This window comes from Solanum stenotomum, unplaced genomic scaffold (assembly GCF_019186545.1).
Source record: "Solanum stenotomum isolate F172 unplaced genomic scaffold, ASM1918654v1 scaffold25311, whole genome shotgun sequence".
In the NCBI taxonomy this organism is placed as follows: Eukaryota; Viridiplantae; Streptophyta; class Magnoliopsida; order Solanales; family Solanaceae; genus Solanum; species Solanum stenotomum.
In genome coordinates this window covers 147,308-167,963 of record NW_026028480.1, presented here as the reverse complement: position 1 = coordinate 167,963, position 20,656 = coordinate 147,308, and the positions used below count along the sequence as shown (strand labels likewise).

Below are 20,656 nucleotides of genomic sequence, written 5' to 3'. Positions count from 1 at the left end.
TGTTAGATATCTCAATTCTCGCATTGATGAAGAATGTAGCCAAGTGAGCTATTTGATGTAAAAATGTAGAAATTCATGAACTATTGAATTTTTAAATGCAAGTTGTGTCCAAAGTCATTAGGTTGAGGGCGCGTCTATCTGAATGTCACATATGTCTTAAAGGGGGTGTGGATGCATATAAGAACTCTTAAATAAAAGAGAGATGTAACTTCAATTTCTTCAAAATCGATAGTCAATACTATTTCAAATAGAGACAGTTGACAATTGAATTCAATTTTGATCATTATTTTCATATTTGTAATAGTGCGAAAAGAAGGTCCGACTTCAAGTTGTTCAAGAATAGTGGTGTTGAGTTTCTCGACCCTTTGACTTAGGATTAGTCAGTTCTATTTCTTGATGGGTGGGGATGAGATATAACTCAGCGGTAGAGTGTCACCTTGACATGGTGGAAGTGATCATCAGTTCGAGTCTGATTATCCCTAAGTCCAGCGTGAGTTTTTCTAGTTGGATTTGCTCCCATGCCGTCATTCAATGAGTGGATAAGAGGCTCGTGGGATTGACGTGAGGGGGCAAGAATGACTATTTCTAGGAGTGAACTCCGGGCGAATATGAAGCGTATGGACATAAGTTGTGCCTTGGAATAAAAGACAATTCTAAATACGCTTTGTCTACAAACAAGGAAGCTATAAGTAATGCAACAACTATGAATCTCATGGAGAGTTCGATCCTAGCTCAGGATGAATGCTGGCGGCATTCTTAACTAATACAAGTCGGATAGAAAACACAAAAATGATGTTTTCAGTTACGGACGAATGAGTAATGTCTAAGAACCTGTCATTGGGACGCGAGATGATTCATACTATTCAAACTAAGTAAACTCACTAAATAAATAATAGGAAAAACAATTAGTTAGAGAATAAAACTTTCTAACTTTTAAAATTAGGTTTTGGTAAAGTATAAAGTATTACTTTCTTTGTTTTAATTTATACATCATTTTTTTTTTTATGTTTTTAATATCTTATTTGATATATTGTTTAAACATATGTACATAATTAATATAAGCATTAGTTATGCATGACAAGAAAAAAAATTAAGATATCAAGCATTAATAATATGATCTAAAAAGAACGAATGTTGAAAAATATTGCAATATGGCAATAAGAAACAACACTAGCAGTATAAGAACCATTGCATTTTGATTTTGGATTATTATTGGTCATTATCTTGATAAGAAGAATAAGGTGAATAAGTAAAGAGTAAGAGTTCAAACACAATGAAGTTGGTTGATGAAGTTGATTATTTAGTACCTTTGATTCAAGGAAAGAAAATCGTAGTACCTCTGATTCAAGAAAAGAAAATCGTAGTACCTCTGAATCAAGAAAAGACAATTGTCTTAACTTTTTTTTTAATTTTAATCTTCTTTTTTTCCGAGATGGTAAGTTATTAGATGATTGGCGAAGAAAACTTAAATATACGGCTAGAGAAAGAAGTTATTCTTCGTAATCTAACTCATGCCTCCATTACTCTTTCGTTCTATTGCGTCCATATTTATATACACGATTTTCACTATCTTCAAATTATCTACAATTTATATTTTTTAAATGGCTTGAAATTTCTATATTTTGTCATAAAAACGTGAATGTTCGATATAGATCAAATCTTTGTTAAGACGGTTAAAACATTTTATGTTGCTGGCTTATTTGTTTTAGCAGATTTGGGCTAGTTTTTTTAATTCTTAATACAAAAGTATATATTTTTTAAAATGCTGGTAACTCATATATACACCTGCAATAACTTTTTTTCGATTTTACCGATCTTCTTCATGAATTTTTATTTCAATAAAAATTAAATGTTATAAGTTTATCTTTTTTTATATTCTTATCTGTTCAATGTGTTAACCAATATTGATTGAAAAATAATTCATAAAAATATCATTTATTTGTAAGAATTATATAGTACTAAAATATCATATAATCGATATATAATTTTTAAAAATTGATATCACTTTATAATAAGTTGAATTTTAGAAATTATCAATAAATCAATATTTATGAGACTGTTTATTAATTGATCGCGCAATATGGGTATATACTGGTATATTATAAAACGATATGTAATCACCATTAAAAAATATTCATTTCCGGTTCGAATCCTATACCTAGAACCGTTCGATCAAAATCAACGGCTCAGATAGTTTAATATACCTTTTTACCCCTTCTTCTTCCCCTATTTCAATTCAAATCTCATCACTGCTTAACGGCTAGTTTACTTTCTTCCTTAACCCTAACCCCCAAAATCCACCATTTCTGTACAAACAATGAAGCATTCAGTACAACCAAGAAGCACAATATTAAAGGAGAATCACGAAGCAATGCCGAGTCCAAACCCTAGCTCTACGAGGCAGAAATGGCTGACGCCACCGCCGTACCGGAAGAACAAGTCGTCTAAAGAGAATGCTCCTCCTTCAGATCTGAATTATTCACCGGCTGTTCCCAGTATGAAGATGATGAAGAGTCCGTTACCTCCTAGGCATCCTAATTCTAATCCTTTGAAGCGGAAGCTCAGTGTTGAATCTGTTGGTTCGGAGATTGGCGCTGTTGCTGCTGGATCTTCCGACTCTGGAGTTAAAGTAAATTCCATGAAATTTATTTAATTTTCAGTTGAATTATGAATTGCAGTTTTTTGAATTTGAATTTGTTGAAGAAAAATCTAATTTGACTTAACTGCTTTATAACTAAAATTTTATCATTTTACTATTTCTGTATTTGTCACTCTTAATTTTCTTTCACTACTTGTTGTCTCGTGTGATTATCCTGTTATTGATACTGCTGATGTTTCATAAGTGTTGTGTTTTTTCCCTTTGAACTGAGGTAGGGATAACTTCTGTGTATATTTACCCTCCCCAGACCCCACTTGTAGGACTATACTGGGTATGTTGGTGTTGTTGTTGCTTTATCACTAAAATCTGATTTTCAAATGATGATGGAAGCCCTAGGAACTAACTCATTTGACCTGTAAGATCAGTTTACTTGAAATATGTGTTAAAGATAAGACTTTTCACGCTTGGTAGTTGTTTTCATTGATAGAAACATACATTTCTTTCTGGTATCATGCTTTTGCTTGCCGTTCTCTACCATCCGTGTTTATTAATTTCTGGCTCTAACGTATTCTGTATGTGTAAAGTTGTATAATTTGTGAGCTTATGATCCTGCAATGATTTTAGGTTATAGTGAGGATGAGGCCACCAACCAAGGATGAGGAAGAGGGTGAAACTGTTGCCCAAAAGATCTCTAATGATTCTTTGTCAATATCCGGACACAGTTTTACATTTGACTCTATTGCTGATGTCCAATCAACACAGGTAAAATGAAATGTTTTGCTTGTAGGGAGATCAATTTGATTAAGTACTGCATAATAATTGAAAAGATATGTGCTTGATTATTCTTCCTTGTTGATTTGGATGTTTGAACTTAATGTTTTTGAATTTGATAGGTATGCCTAGAAGTACAATATCAACTATTGTGAATGATTCTGCTTTGTTTTGATCTTTCAGCTAGATATATTTCAGCTTGTGGGAGCTCCTCTTGTTGAAAATTGCCTCGCTGGGTTTAACAGCTCAGTATTTGCTTACGGGCAGGTAATTTTAGCCTTATGTTTTGCAATATGCTAAATATAAACTACAGGATGTCAGATATTCTATTGTAAAGTATTTTGCTGACATGATGTCCCCTTAATGGTTCATATGACTTGGATAAATCAGACTGGTAGTGGAAAGACATATACAATATGGGGACCAGCAAACGCCTTGTTGGATGAAAACTTGACAAGTGATCAACAAGGCTTAACACCACGTGTTTTTCAACGACTTTTTGAACGAATTGAGGAGGTGATATTCTGTTGTGTCTTCTCCTATGTGTATGTTAACTTTTCTCAGTTGTGCTGTAGGCTGTATAAAATTTGTATGATCTTAGTGAGTTCATTTCCTCTGCAGGAACAAGTCAAACATTCTGACAAGCAGCTTGCCTATCAATGTCGGTGCTCTTTTCTTGAGGTTAGGCAACTTGACTGATTCTTTGCATGTTTAATAAGGTCCTTACATAACTCTTCTTCTAAGTTCTTGAGTACTCATGACTTGCAGATATACAATGAACAAATCACTGATCTATTGGATCCTAGTCAGCGAAACCTCCAGGTAGAAGAAAACTAACATACAGCGATATTGATTCATTATCTAATATCTGAGAATGCTATATTAATAAATTTTAATTGGCTTACTTTTCAGCTAAGGGAGGATGTGAGAACTGGTGTATATGTCGAAAATTTGACCGAGGAATGTGTTTCTACGATGAAGGATGTGACAAAGCTTTTGATGAAGGTTCAGACTGCAACCTTTTATTATAACATTGTGTGGACAAATGAATATTGCATTCACATCTAGGTTAATTGTGATAAAAGACCAAAAAATAATAACTGTTGTGCAGTACATATTCTCAGTTTGTGAGGTCTCTGCCCCACCATTGAAAGTTGAGACTAAATATTCGTCAATGCCTTAGACATAGTGAAATGTCCATATATTTTAATGAAAGAAACTTGATCTTATCTTATTATCTTCTTTTTCTCCACTCTTTCTCACTGTTGTGATTTCCTCAAGGAGGAAGTGCAAGAGTCTTAGTTTCCCTTAACTTAATGCCCTTGCTTTGTTGAACCTCGCTGCAGTTTGTTGGTGTCCTTTTTTTTTTCTTTTTTCAATGTTGTGCTCCACATGAAAATAGAGGGGGTAACATATTTTACTTTTTCATCATCTCTCTTCTTTGAAGTTCCTGTCCAGTAACAGTGAAAAAACCTCTGGTTTCAATCTGTGCATTTGTTAAGTAAAGCCAGTTTTTAGCAAGTAATATCTGAGATTAGTGCCAAATTTTCTCATCTGCATTCTTCTTTTATTTCTTTGACTTGTATTATTGGAGCTGCCTCCTGAAGATTGCCTGATGTACTTAGAAAAGCTAATAGAACTTGCTCAATGAATGTTACAGGGCTTGTCAAACAGGAGAACTGGCGCTACTAGTATAAATGCTGAGAGTTCACGTTCTCACAGTGTATTTACTTGTGTTGTTGAATCACATTGCAAGGTAATAACTTCTCATATCCTTATGACTATCATCTGATCTATAATGATCCCATAGACCTTTTACTATCATTTATTACAATAATCTGATCTCTATAAGAAATACTTACTGCCAAGTTGTGCATGGTCTGTTCTTGTCATTTTTTGTTTTATAAAGCAGTTTTGCATATTCCTGTGGCTGTGAGAGGGTGCATGGAAAGACTTGCTACCTTCCAAGTTGTTCGTTGTATTTGAGATTTGAAAATGTTTGCTGTTGATCTCTTATAAAATTTTATTTTCAGAGTATGGCCGATGGCTTAAGCCGCCTAAAGACGAGCAGGATAAATCTTGTTGATCTTGCTGGATCAGAAAGGCAAAAGCTAACTGGAGCAGCTGGAGAGCGCCTGAAGGAAGCTGGGAACATCAATCGCTCCCTGTCACAGCTGGGGTATGTTCTTAAGTTGGACAAATTCTCTGTGGTTTAGTCATCTACTCATAAACATGCATTTCATATTTCTCATTAGCTAATTGGATGAAGAAGAGAGGAACTTGCTCCATTTTAAGATGTAACGAGTTTTACTTCATTCAGCAATCTTGGCCTTGGCGCCATTGCATTGATCCATCTAGGGATCCTTTTCTCTTTCTGGAAGTTTTTCTTTCTTGGTATGATCATGCACACCTTGTGACAGGGAAAAGAGTTCTTTTATCTGCAAGTGAAAGCCACCCACGTAGTGTAAGATTATTATTTGAAACACACAGTGTGAATGTTTTTCCTGCATTCTTTTCTTCCTGAACTGAAATTGTTTCTTCTAAATGATATGAAATGGGTTGTTAGAAAAGTCTGTGCTTATCATGGTTTTGGATAAATGAAAGTAGATCTCCAATGGCAGCTTCCTGGAATCTGGGCATTTAAGACATGCTATATAGTACGGACTAACTATTGAATGCGTCAGATATACCTTTATGTTATGAATGAATGTGGGTGGGAATATTCTAGAGAGAGAGTGCATGAGAAATTCATTTCCTTGACATTAAGGTCAGACGGTTGCCAATAAATGTCAAAAAGCTGGTTATACTGGTTTTTTCTCCTATAACTAAAATCATTTATAAGGACCGACTTAGGTTGACCATTTTGTGTACTAAAGGAACACTTCTGCTCCTTCGTATCTCCTGCCAAAGTTATACAGCATAGCATGAGCCACCGTATCTTTTTCTCCAAAGTAATAGAAAAATAGTGAAGCTTAGCCTTTTCCTTTTTCTGTAAGAGTTTTGCAGAATTTCAATTCTTGTCATCCGTAGGGTGTCAAATCTGTAACTTTTTCATCTCTTTTCTCTTTTCTTTGGTTTGAAATTATGTTTTTCACCTTCACTTCTGATTACACGATTTTTCTTTTTGAGATTTGCAGGAACTTGATAAACATTCTAGCAGAAGTTTCCCAAACAGGAAAGCATCGGCACATTCCCTATAGAGATTCCAAGTTGACATTTTTGTTACAGGAATCTCTTGGTGGGAATGCAAAACTTGCAATGATATGTGCCATTTCTCCAGCCCAGAGGTAGAACCAGAACCATATTTGCCTCAATTGTATTTCATTCTTGTAAAGTTTACATTTCAATATCTTTAACTATTCTTAAAGTTCTCCACTCGTGGGATTACACTGGGTATGTTGTTGTTGTTGTATATGTAATTGTTGATAATTTGGAGTCCTTCATTCTTCTTGATCACAGTTGTAGGAGCGAGACTCTCAGTACCCTGAGATTTGCCCAGCGCGCAAAGGCAATCAAGAATAAGGCTGTTGTCAATGAGGAGATGCAAGATGATGTAAACGTCTTGAGGGAAGTAATACGACAGTTAAAGGCAAACACTTTAACCCATTTTTGTTTGTATCTGTCTTAACAATTGGCTGGCGTATTCCTGTTTTTGTCAGTCTTGGTGGAATGAATGCCCTCTTTTCCTTTCTCTTTACAGGATGAACTGATAAGAGTGAAGGCCAATGGATCTCAAGCAGATCAAAATGGAAATCATTCATCGGGGTGGAATGCGCGTAGAAGCTTAAACCTTTTGAAATTCAGCCTCAACCGTCCAATGACATTACCTCCTCTAGATGAAGATGGTGACACAGAAATGGAGATCGTTGAGGAAGCTGAACTATTAGGTCTCCTGCCGGGAGGAAGTAAAGAGGTTGGTATCTTGCGAAAAACTCTTTCCAAGAGTTTCTTGGTTGGTACTTCTGAAGGACGTAACGAGGAAAAGCACAGCTCTTGCAAGGGAGAGGTAGGTTCTGAGGATGCAGACGTCACCATGGAGGAAGAGGTACCTGAACAAGTTGTCCAACCTGAAAACAAAGTTATTCATGGTGCTGGGCTGCGGAACTTGGAAAATTGTTTGATGGCTGAAGAATCAATTCACCAAAGTTGCGAAGAAGAAAATGTTGAGGATGGTTTGAAGAAATCCATGTTGAAGAGGCTTGATAGTAATTCTTCTCAAGAGCCCATTGAAATTGATTGTTTGCCATCACTGGCCATTAATTTGCTCAATCAAGGAGTAAAAGGGGAACTGGTAGAAGAAATAGCTTCAGAGCAATGTGAAGGCTACAATGAAAGAACTCCTGAAAACTCTTATAAATGTTCAGAGGGTGATGCAGCCTGTAGAGACGTTAGTGTAGTTACAAATGATATTTCTCCTATTTTGAAATCTCCCACTCCAAGTGTTTCACCAAGAGTTAATAGCAGTAGAAAAAGTCTAAGGACATCATCAATGCTGAGTGCTTCTCAGAAGGATCTTAGAGAGAGTAAGCTGGATGAACCACATTTTTCCTTCGCAAAGCCTTCGAACAGTATTTGTTTGGACTCTCAAGCTAATCAGAGAAGTAAAAGTTGTTTTACATCGACTGAACATTTAGCTGCTAGTCTACATAGGGGACTTGAAATTATAAGTAATCGCCAGAGTACATCTTTGAGGCGGTCCTCGTTCAGATTTTCTTGCAAACCTGCTGATATTAGAGCAATTATTCCAGTTGCTAAAGTAGATGTTGGGGTCCAAACTATTGTTACAGATGATCAGTCATTTGAAGGAGGGTCAATTTTCTTGTGTAGTAAATGTAAGGAAAGGAATTCCCAGAAAGAGCTTAAATATGCCAATGATGGCTCACACATGCAATTGGTTCGTGTCGATGAATCACTGTTGGTACCTGCTGATGGATCACAGTTGGTACCTGCTGATGGATCACAGTTGGTACCTGCTGATGGATCACAGTCCTGCGAAAAGTTAAAGATTCAAGTACCCAAAGTAAGTTTGAAGATTTTATGAATTGTTTGGCTTTTGTACTCTGTCGTATTTATTTCTGGCAATATTTTTACAGGCTGTAGAAAAAGTATTGGCAGGAGCAATACGGAGGGAGATGGCACTTGAAGAAATATGTGCCAAGCAAACTTCTGAGATCATGCAACTCAACCGCTTGGTAGGTTTTGGTTGGTCAATTGAGCAACTTGCGACATTCATTATTTCCTTCATCTATTTTACATGTATTGCAATCAATGGGCAGATTCAACAGTACAAACATGAGCGAGAATGCAATGCCATTATTGGCCAAACACGCGAGGATAAGATTGTTCGTCTTGAGAGCTTAATGGATGGAATTTTACCAACAGAGGAGTTCATGGAGGATGAATTGTTATCACTCACTCATGAGCATAAGGTATGTGTCTGACTTGAACGTTGTCTATTGATATGTACAATTTTTCCTCTTGCTATACATGTCTAATTCATGATTTTCAGCTTCTGAAGGAGAAATATGAGAATCATCCAGAAATCTTAAGTGCGAAAATTGAATTAAGAAGAGTTCAAGATGAGCTGGAACAGTATCGAAACTTCTTTGACTTGGGTGAGAGGGATGTTTTAATGGAGGAGATTCAGGATTTGAGAAGCCAGCTCCACTTCTATGTAGATTCTTCACCGAAGCCATCCAAGAAAGGAAGTTCTCCTCTGCAACTAGCTTATCCATGTGAGTCAAGTGAGCCTTCGGCTTTATCCACTATTCCAGAGTCAACTGAGGAGAGTGCTGAACAGAGACTTGAAAAGGAGAGGATTCAATGGTCCGAAACAGAGAGTAAATGGATGTCTCTTGTAGAAGAATTGAGGTTAGACTTGGAAGCTAGCCGCAGCATGGCTGAAAAGCATAAACAAGAACTGAATTTGGAGAAGAAGTGCTCGGAAGAGCTGAAAGAAGCAATGCAGATGTCAATGCAGGGACATGCACGCATGCTTGAACAGTATGCTGAACTTGAAGAGAAGCATATGCAATTGCTTATAAGGCATAGGAAGATCCAAGATGGTATAGAGGATGTCAAGAAAGCAGCTGCAAAGGCAGGAGTGAGGGGTGCTGAATCTAAATTTATCAATGCTCTTGCTGCTGAAATTTCAGCTCTAAAAGTGGAAAGGGAAAAAGAGAGGCGCTATTATAGGGATGAAAATAAGGGGCTTCAGGCCCAACTGAGAGATACTGCTGAAGCTGTACAAGCAGCTGGTGAATTGCTTGTGCGGCTTAAAGAGGCCGAAGAAGCTATCACAGCTGCTGAGGTGAGTTTTTTGGAATCAATTGTTCCTAGTTTCGCTTTATTCTATCAGTATGTATTTTCTTGTCATTGCAACACCAACGCTTGCTTTCCCAGTCGTTTACCGTCAACACTCATTATGAGCTACTCCTTGATCATTATATAGTTCCTATATGTCTCTCTTTCCACCTGTGATCCCATCCTCTTTTACTTCTAATTCCAATTCTACATAAAGGGTCTCACATTTTCAATGCTTTTGTGTGAATATATCCCTGTAATTACAAGGCTTGTCATGTAAGATGAGTTAACACATCTTCTATAAAAATACTATACCAAGTACTGTGAGGAGTGTTTGAACTAACCTCACTGCAACCAGTATGATACAGACATCTCTTAACAAGGAAACAGTTCTTATTGTCTTCCACTTTCTTCTCAAAACAAGGAAATATTTCTTTTTATAATCTTACTGAAACAGATGACACTCACTTCCTCCTTACCTCGAACAAGTATTTGCAATCAATATATAACCTGACATTTTCATCTGAATATAGATATTATTTTCTGTTGTTTTGATCTCCTACAAACTCTTTTCTACAGTGTTTTTATATCTTTCATGTTTTTCTTGAAATTATTATGGCTATGTCGAATGAGCATTTGGATCTGTTTTATGTTTGCTTACTTGGTCCTCTAGAAGAATGTCTATACTCATCGACTGTGGATAATGTAGTACCTCCACTGGATGTGGAAACTGGCTATGTTGGCTTGAGCTATTAGTGTTAAACAATTATTTGTGTTGTAGATTTACTTTAGGTGACAAATATTTTGAACATTGTTTTTCATGATATATCATACGAGATTATAGCAGCTCATAGTGCCATTATTTGGTTGTCCTGAAGCACGTTACTCTTATTTTGGATATGTATTATTTGGCCATAGTTTTGAGTGGATTTAAAATGAATTAGAATGAAGAAATAGGATTTTAGGGATAAGGAATAAATTAAACAAACAAACCATGGATAAATCCAAGCGACCTTTTCTTAAATTCAAGCGATCTTTTCGTAGGCGTTTGCCCCCGATTCAATCGGGGGATCGAATTGATTATAGAAACATGAGTTTAATTAGTCGATTTATTAGTGAACAAGGAAAAATATTATCAAGACGTGTGAATAGATTGACGTTCTCTAATAAGTTCTAATCTTGTGCAGAAACGAGCTATTGAGGCAGAGCACGAAGCTAAGACAGCTTACAAACAGATTGATAAACTGAAGAAAAAACATGAAAAGGAGATCAACAATTTGAATCAGTTACTCCAAGAATCCCGTCTGCCTAAAGAAAGATCAGAAGTCATTGATAATTCCGAGACAATAACATATGATGCAAGGGAGATGAATCATGAAGGTGATCAGCTGAGCAGAGAAGAATTTGAGTCATTTTACAATAGAGAAGAGGAGGAGGACTTGTCAAAATTAGTAGAGCCCTCTTCTTGGTTCTCTGGATATGATAGGTGCAACATATAGACTAGACAATATGTGATGTAAAGGTGGTGGGTGTTTGTTGTATGTACCAATAATAGTGTGTTTACATAGTTTTGGAAAGGTGTAGCTTTTCTCTTCAAATTTCAATGATAGGAATTGTCTCACCAATTGTGAATTCAACAACTTAATCTATCAAACTCTTCTGTATCCAATTCCTTCAATTGATCAATAGGCCTAATGATTGGGTTTTTTTGTCCAATGTTCAAAATTTATGTGAGGCATTGTGTTCGAATCCCATTCGTCGTATATCTTCCAATTTCATTAAACAAAATGATATGCTTTTTTGTTCTCTCAGTCTCAGATATCAACATGATCTTGCTTGCTTACTGATGTGGGCTTAATAATACAAGTGTTGGATTCAAGGGTCATCCACAAAGCTACATTTTCATTCTCTGAATCCTTGTGCACTAGCTGTTTTATCCCAGTTTTGAATTGGTATAGTAAATTATATGCTGTCAATCTTTTTCCTCCATTCATTTTTGGCAAGTCCATATTTCAAATATTGAAAACTATATGTGGATGTGGAAGATGGTATATGTGATATTATTATTATTTTCTACACAACATTGAAAATCATATGTTGAGGGGTTTGTGGGGAAGGTATCCATTGTTTTTCTTTATTCAAAAATTTGGAATGTGCATTATTTGGATAGGGTGGGACCTAGAAGTAGAGACAACAGGAACAGTGAAAAGATCCCAAGTATGAACATGTAGTAGCTTAGATCATTTATTTGCTTGGTTTTGGTGTCAAGAGGATAGGGGGCAATCTTCAAGTGGCTCAGACTAGTATGCCCATTTCATTTTTTTGTATAATATTTGGATGCCAAGAACAGACAGTCCATTAGTACTTTGGAAAACTTTGGCAACTTTGTTGATATTGTAGTCTATCATATCATGGAGACCATTAAACAAGTAGCTTGTGGGATTGTCTACTCTGACATGTAACTCTCCCTACTTGTGGACCATTTCTCTTTCTTTTTTGCATAGTCACTTCTTTTTCACTCAAATACAAAAGATAGGAAAGATACCATGTAGGCTCTCATTCCCTAGCCATATATTAGCCATGGAATTGTTGTGGATCCCATAATTGCTTTCATAACACCAATGTTCAAACCACACCAGCTCGTATGCATCTCGAATATTTCAATAAGTATATATTGTGTTTTCACCTTGCCGTACCAAGGTAGATAAGATGAAATCACCTAACAAAATCGTATCTCTACACAAGTCCGTTCAATTAAATTATTTAAATGATTTAATTGTTGATATATTTCTTTTAGCCCATTTATGTGATTAAGAAACACTACTAGATATATGTTTCCTAAACCATGATGATATATGTATGTATATAACAAATATTTATCCTTTTATTATAGGAAGGGATAGGCACCTCCTTCAATAAAAATCAATGGGGCAAATGGTGAGGAAAGTGACATTAGTAGATGAAACCTACCATTTTAAACAGGAAAAGGAAATGGAACAGTAACATGGGGCAAGTCTTTGTGGTCCATTATAGATAAATTGTTTGTTAATTACTATATCTCATTTGGCCCATGGAGAGAAACAACTCTCTGCAAAAAAAAATAAATATAAATTACAAAAGAAAGTGACTGTTTTTCTGTGGCTACAATGTTTTTCTTATTACAGTTTACCAAAATGGAAAAATAAAATACTGTCTACTTTTTTGCATCATGTATCTAAGTGAAGTCAAATTAGATATTAGGTATATTGACATTTGCCCCATGGACTTTGGTTGAGCGGTAAGAGTGTAGCGCGTGATATATGGGGTCAGGCCTACGTCATAGATTCAAATCCGATCACAAATAGCTTTTTTTAGCCCTTGAATATCCGAGACATAAAAAAAGCATTATCTATGCAATTCCAAAATCATTCCCAAAGCATTTTCGTGTTGGCGGTTCAACAAAAAGGCAAAGTATTGGTATTTTTCTTTTAATTACGAATGACACACTTTGCTTGCTCCCTCCCGTATCCACTAGCGCTCGAGAGCAAAAAAGCATTGTTGAAGCAGCATAAGCAGACTTCTATTACTACGTAATTATTATCATAAAGTTTCATATTCCATTAGTGAAACTCCATGAAAAAATGCATAAGAATAGTGATTATTTTTCAATTACATGATCGAAAAAGTGTTTGATAGACGTTATTTCTACTAGAGAAACCTTATATTAAAGTAGAAAAGGATAAATAGGGTGGTCCATTACTCCCCCTAGTTTCGAAATGTGTGGAATGGCCCGCAAGATTTCTCAATTATATGAAAAAAAGGAAAAAGATGTAGGTATGAGAATACTTAATTTATTGAGATTCCCCTATCTTATTATTTGATCTTTGATTATAACATGATTTACAAAATCAAATTCAATAATGATATTGTTAAAGTAGTTAGTACTAATTAATGTCTTATTAGAGTAAAATGTGCTTTAATAAAATACTGTTAAGCAAGATTACATTGACAATAAAGCAAATCACTTTGCTATAATCCAAATCTAAGTACTTGATATAGACACATTTTAAGTAGAAATCTTGAGATATTCTTCTAAAGATTACAATAGATTTGATGAAATTAAATGAGGATGTAAAAGATATAGTTGGTGAAAGCAAAATGATGAAGTTGATTATTCAATCTTCACAATCACAACCTGCTTTTTAATAATTTATTTAATTTATTTATCATATGATAAATTTGCTGCTTAAGTTGAAAGAAAGAGACATAAAGTGAATGGAAGGTATGATATATACAGCATGATAGGGAAAATTATATTGACAGCCTGGTAATTGGACCCCTCTTCCAACTACACAACAAGGACTTAATAATCCAAAGTATAGTACATGTATTTTTTTTAATTATTTTTTTTCTATTTGATATCTGATATTAATATTGATGTTCGATCAAGTTTAATTTCATGTCAAAAAGTTCTATATTGAGGTATAAAACACACTCTAACAAAGATGATTATGTACATAAAACTTGAATATGTGATATTTGTAAGGATGAAGATGTAGTATTTAACACTACTTCATCACAATTCACAACCCTTATTGATAGGTTTCCATTTGAATTCACGTCGAAAAATTTGTATTTGAATCCACATTTGTATTCGATATTTATATTGAGATCCGACTAAATTTGGATTTACGTCAAAACTTTTTATATTGAAGTGAAACATTCCCTAACAGATACGACTCTACACTCAGAATTTCAATACAAAACATCGGATGATTAAGAAGGAAGAGTATTTATTACTCTATCACAACCCCTAATATATAACATACACTTCAAGTTGTTTAATCAGCATACTAGTTATGCAGGAAATAAAATAAGTAAATTATTATGAGATAAGTAATAATTATAGCATAAAATTTATTATATGATGAATAATATAACATGAACTTGTGGCATAATGTATAAGTAATAATTTTCTAGCATGAGAGTTCAATGGTAAAGTCAAAAATTTATTAAGAATATTCAAAATTTAGTATCTTGCATTTGAAAAATAATGCTTAATCTATATATATCGAATAATTTTTCGATTAATGATATTCAACTGATCATCTCTCACTATACGTAACTACGCCTCTACATAAGACTAGCTAGTATGCAAATGTCACATTCTTAACCCCCACCCCCACCCCACCCCACCGCACCCTTATCTCAAAAAACAATTGGTTGATGAATAATATTCAATTATAACAAATTTATTCAATCAATCCCTCTCAAAATATTTCCCTTTCATTGTGGACCCTAATTTTTCGTTATGTCCGGAGTTAATTATGGGAAATGCTATTATTAAAAATCTATTCATGCAGTCAAAATCCATCATTCTTTTTTAATTTTTTTTTTTCAAAAAAATTCTTTTGTTCATGATTTTAATTATTGGTTTGGTATGATCAAAGGTGATTTAACAAATAACTGAAATCTTTTTATTTTCACCAACCAAATTGACTTTATTGAGGACTAATAATAAAGGAAGATTCATGTATCTTCTTTTCCAGAAGTATCTTTCAAGCATTTGAAAAAAAAGATTAACGTCTTAACTGACTGTCCATTCAACTATTTGAAATAAAAATAATCGATAGATATATAACATGTTTACCAACTAAAAAGATAAATAGTAAAATTGATTAACTATTTATACAAAAGAAGGAAAATATTATTACATATTTTATATTAAATCAAATGATTTTTTTAATAGATTTTAGAACAGCCTCCAAAAACAAGTTATATGGATGAAGATTTCTTTTTGTTGGTGTTTATAAGATGTTAGTAAATTTGCTGACAGCTTTTCATGGAGAAAAAAATATTAAAGCATTTCTACACATCTGAATTCCACTACTTCTTTTCTATTCTTTTATGCTTTTTCTACTTATCCATTTCTCCCTGTCTTTTTTGTTTCGTATTCATAATATGGTCTCGATTAATTCAAATCGTAGTGTATAAGGCTCGAGCGAAGCTAGAAGTCTAAACACATCCTCATCTGTATTGAATAATTTTTATTCAAATAAAATTTATAAAGTTGAAATTCACCTCCAATAAAATTCAAAGAAGCACTCTCACAATAATTTTTTCATACTCAAGATTTGAATATTAGCTGAGCCAGAAAACATATATTAAAAAATTTACTAAACATTTGTAAATATTTGAATATGAATCCACATACTGCTTGTGGGAGAGGTGAGGCTAACCTATTATTTACTAAATATTATAAGTTGCTTCATTTGTTTTGTATCATATTATTTTATCGGCTTATTCATGTATCCTTCTTCAATTAATTTCTTTAAAATAAAGTCGACGTACATCTCATCTTTCCAAAATCTTTAAAATGTCATATTTATCTCACTATAATCCCCTATATATATATATATATATATATATATATATATATAAAATCCATTATTTATTTCTTTAAGCAGAAGGGATTTTCACAAAAGTCATCTGATTCCTTAGCCAAGTCAGAACTTCACCATTGCCAACCTGGTTTTACAATATATATATATATATATATATATATATATATTACTTAAAGGAGTTAAAATTTTCACTAAACAACAAATTATTTTAACAATATACAAATTATGTAATTTTTTGTCGATCCTCCCTTGCTCTGCCTCAATTTCTTTACGTAACTTAAGTCAAAAGTCTTTTGAAAACATCTTTTCTGTAAGGTAGAAGTAAAACCTTTCTAGATAGCTCTACCCGTAAGATTATACTGACTCCATCATTGTTATGAATTATTGTGAAATTTAGTTGTATGAAAGTAAAATTTAAGGAGATTAATTAGTAGAGGGGGCTTTGGATTCCAGCTGAATTGCACTAATTTAACAAGACATAATTCTTAATCAAAACAACTGGAGTTAATCAGACACAATTTGTTTTTGTCCCCACTAACAGCTGTTTTCTAATAACAACAATCCTATCTTTTCCACAACTCACGCTACTTATTAAGGTGGTTTTTTAAATCATTTTTTTCAATTTATTTTGACCCCACTTTTATGAATATGACATATATTTATCAATTTTAAATAACAATATATAACATAAGTAGCATAACTACTTTTTATTTTACAATTTTACCCATTAATATATATAAAGCTTCCCACCATTTATTTACACAAAAACAATAATCATAGAGATTGATTTTTTAAAATATTTTTTGTAGAATTAATTGCTCTAATTGAAAAAATATTTATTCATATCCATTATTTATATCAATTCGAGTTATATTATTCCTAATAAGGCCTCAATGTAAATATCGAAGGCAGATAAAAAAATTATGGGAAGAGAAAAACTTAACATTTGTAAATTGCAATATAATTGGTTCAATTTATTATTATTATTATTATTATTATTATTATTATTATTATTATTATTATACATATTATTATACATAAAGAGTATAAAATATATTTTTTTTGTGAAAAATAAAAACAATAGAGACGTGCAAGAATACGCTCTCCATGATTGGCACATAATTTAGGAGTAAAAGACAATTTTCAAGATGGAGATTTTTTTGTCAATGTCTTTTCCGTTTATTATGTTGTTTCGATTTGCCTAATATTATTTATTTTTTCTACATAATTTGAGAATTATTGCACAGGAACGAATCTCTGGGGTTCCAAAAATAAGATTTGCCAAATAAATATAAAGAGGAAACTAAATGAAATATAACAATTTTGTCTTGAATATATGAATTAGTGATAAAATTAAAATGGTAAGAAAATATGTGTTTAACAAAGTACATATCCATCCTCCCAACACAATTTCTTACCAAATGAGACTACAAAATATTTTACAAAGTGCAAATCTTGGTAGAGTTTGCTAATTGCCTCTCCAATTTTTGTAGTAAGAATTACATGAAGGAAATAAAAATAATTAAAATAGTAATAATAACAATAATCAGAATCAGCCAAATTAATCACTAAATATCAAGAATTTTGAAGAGAGAAAATATCTCTTTAATTTCTTCTTTCTTCTTGAATCACGATATTTGATCTGAATAGGTCTTAATCACGAATTTCTTCTCTCTTTATGTACAAAGCCTCTCTTATTTTGGGGCCTCAAATAAATTCATCAATTTTTACTAGGCATTTTTTGGGTCATAGTTCAACTTTCATTTGAGAATTAGGTACATAATTGCCTGCAATCAATAAAGAAAAAAAAAGTTAAACTCTTTGTATAATAATCAATAGGTGCGTTTTTCTAAGCGAGTCAATCTTTTTTATACTGCCAGTATAAAAAAAATATTTATACTAATAAATCATTTAAAGAACAGATCACAATAAGACAGATTACCTGCTACACTCTGAAAACTTTGGTTATGATTTTGGCCAAATCCCATTTGAACAACACTATTGAGATCATCCTCAAAGAATGTGGGGACCTAAAAATAAACAAATTAAACTTTCATTTAGTATTTTACAATTTTTAAATAAATTCCTATGCTGCTCGGATCATCCTAGATTAATCCTCGATATTTAGATGATCCGACACAAATACGACAACATTTTTAAAGAATCCGAATGACCAGGATTAGATTTATTACCTGAGGGGTAGGTTCAACAAAACCATCTAGAGGAGGCAATTGCATGCTTGAATTTCTGATTAAATTAGGATTCAATGAGTTAATTGGGAAAGGAAACTCTGTTCCTTTATGATAATTTTGGTTTGGTTGAGATTGAAATCCATAAGGAAATCCTTGTGTTGATGTTTCTGATTGATACATGTTATGTGCCAATGATCCCCTAGATTGAAACATCTGAAAAAAAATAGCCAAAAATATCGTCAGGTACGTGTCGGAATGCAGTAATATTTCTAAAGAGTCTGAATAACGGAGTTTAATTGACTTACATCTTTAGAAAGAAGTGCTTCCATATTAAAGTCCATTCTTGGATTCACAGTAGCTAATTTCATTGAAAGGAACTACAAAAATGACATTAAATAAGTATAAGAATTTAATAATATAGTCAAGGAGTTAATATGACTCTCTTAAAGTTTAAGTGTATTACAGTAAATTCGATCATAATTTACCTCAACTTGACGTTGAAGTGATTGTACATAGTTAATAATCTCATCAAGCATCACAGCTTTTCCAGTCACCTATAGTAAAAATTTCAATTTCCCATATTAAAATTATGAATTTACTAGTAAATCAACAAAATAATTATTATTTTTCCAAAAATTAAAAAATCACCTTATTGCAGCCTGGTACAAGATCTTGTAAAAGCTTCATTCTTTCACTAATTTTCTCCCTTCTCACCTGTCAAGTTGAATAAACAATGTATTAGAAAAAACCGTTGTCACATCTATATCAGATCCTCAAAAAATACGACATTTTTAAAGAACCCGAGCAACTAATTGAAGTTGTTACATACTCTTTCAGCTAGACTATGTGCATCTGTGGCCTGTCCCCTTCTAGCTCTCACATGAATATAGTCCTTTGGTGGCTCTGTTGCCTTTTGGTTATCTTTATTTTCTTCTAAAACAGCTTTTTCCTCTTCTTTAGTTACTTTATTTTCATTTTCCTCAGACTTGCTTCTTTTGGCATTTGATTCATTTTTCTCCTGCAAAATTAAGTACAAAAAATAAATAAATATTAGTACTACAAATTTCCCAACTAATAGTTATTATCTCAGAAAGTTACTATTTTTTTAGGCGACTTTCTGACATAGTAACACACACTGTTTGAGTGACCAGCTAAGAAATCAACTCTGACTTACATTGACAATCTTGGATGATTTTCCCTTGGAAATTGATTTTCTTTTTCTTGAATTGGTATCATTTTGACCAATTATTTGCTCAGAAAGTGATGAATTTTCTCTTGAATCTCCAAATTCAGAATTTCTTTGAACCAAATTGACATCTTTGAAATCTTGAATCTTGATAGAATGATTACTTGAAAGTTGTCCACTTTCCAAATTTGTAGCAAAACAAGAAAATCTAGCAGCTCTTTCAGCAAATCCAGGATCAGTAGTAAATTGTGTTGGTGGTAAATTTCCTCTCATAGAAAGATTCAATTTTGGTGGAGAATTTAAAGGGGTAGTATAACAAGAATTATTAGTACTACTATTATTATTATTATTATTATTATTATTGTTACAAATACTTCCTAGTCTACCAATTAATTCCCTTAATACAAAATTATCACCACCACTATTATTATTAGGAATTGAAATAGGAGAAGATACCATTGAACTTAATGCTGACTCAAATGGATCAGAATTATTGTTATCTAAATTGGGATTAAAGAAACAATTTTGAAGATGTTCATAGGTAGTGTTATCATCATTTATGAACAAATTTCCCTTTTCCATTTTGAAAAAAAAAACAAACCCAAAAGGCTAAAATTGAAGAAGTAATCAAGAGGAAAAAAGGGTAGAAATTTTCTTGGAAAAAAAATGGACACAATATTTTTTGGAGTAGTAACAAAATATTAGAAGAAAGTGACTTTGTTGTTTGAAAGGAAAGGAAATATGTAGAGAGAATTGGAAGAGAAAATGAGGAAAGTGAGATTGAAAAATATAGGAGGAAAGTGTAGAGGAAAGATAAATAAAATAGACAATATGTGTTTGACCTTTTGTTAATAGGTGGTGGGACCCATGTAGCACTTCTCGATACGAATTTAATTTAATTAGATTTCAATATAAATATCAGACATCGAACGAGAAAAAAATAATTAAAAAATAGGTGGTGGGTGAGATGGGATATGGGGGAAGTAGGGGGGTGGTTGCCGGGCCTTAAACGCCAAACTAGCTGATGTTTATTTTGATATGGGAATTAATGAAAAACTATATAGTATTTCAAAATGTCCCAAATTTAGGTATGTAGTACTAGTATGTACATCAATTTTCGTTATTCATCACAATTCTAGTTCATTCGTATCTTTATCGTTAGTAATTTCTTTTATTTGTCTTATCACAAATATAGACTAAAAAGTAGCTTCAATGTAAAAAT

General features: G+C 33.1%; 2 protein-coding genes across 2 annotated transcripts; one reads left to right on the top strand and one right to left on the bottom strand.

The window, feature by feature from the left end:
- Positions 1–2,271: 2,271 nt before the first annotated feature.
- Positions 2,272–11,370, top strand: LOC125851404 (kinesin-like protein KIN-12B). The gene is made up of 16 exons (XM_049531203.1): positions 2,272–2,629; positions 3,224–3,361; positions 3,554–3,637; positions 3,761–3,886; positions 3,992–4,051; positions 4,139–4,192; positions 4,283–4,375; positions 5,031–5,126; positions 5,404–5,549; positions 6,508–6,657; positions 6,830–6,959; positions 7,071–8,390; positions 8,464–8,562; positions 8,647–8,799; positions 8,880–9,680; positions 10,861–11,370. Exons 1-16 carry the CDS (start codon positions 2,318–2,320, stop codon positions 11,170–11,172), a joined length of 4,074 nt encoding a protein of 1,357 aa, XP_049387160.1. The 5' UTR covers positions 2,272–2,317; the 3' UTR covers positions 11,173–11,370.
- Positions 11,371–17,364: 5,994 nt separating this feature from the next.
- On the bottom strand, positions 17,365–20,231 carry LOC125851387 (transcription factor bHLH62-like). Its single transcript, XM_049531184.1, has 8 exons — positions 19,423–20,231; positions 19,078–19,266; positions 18,897–18,962; positions 18,734–18,802; positions 18,554–18,625; positions 18,249–18,461; positions 17,999–18,086; positions 17,365–17,843 (listed from the first exon to the last, which is right to left on the bottom strand). The coding sequence occupies exons 1-8, from the start codon at positions 20,014–20,016 to the stop codon at positions 17,803–17,805; spliced, it is 1,332 nt and encodes a 443-aa protein (XP_049387141.1). The 5' UTR covers positions 20,017–20,231; the 3' UTR covers positions 17,365–17,802.
- Between the last annotated feature and the right edge of the window lie 425 nt (positions 20,232–20,656).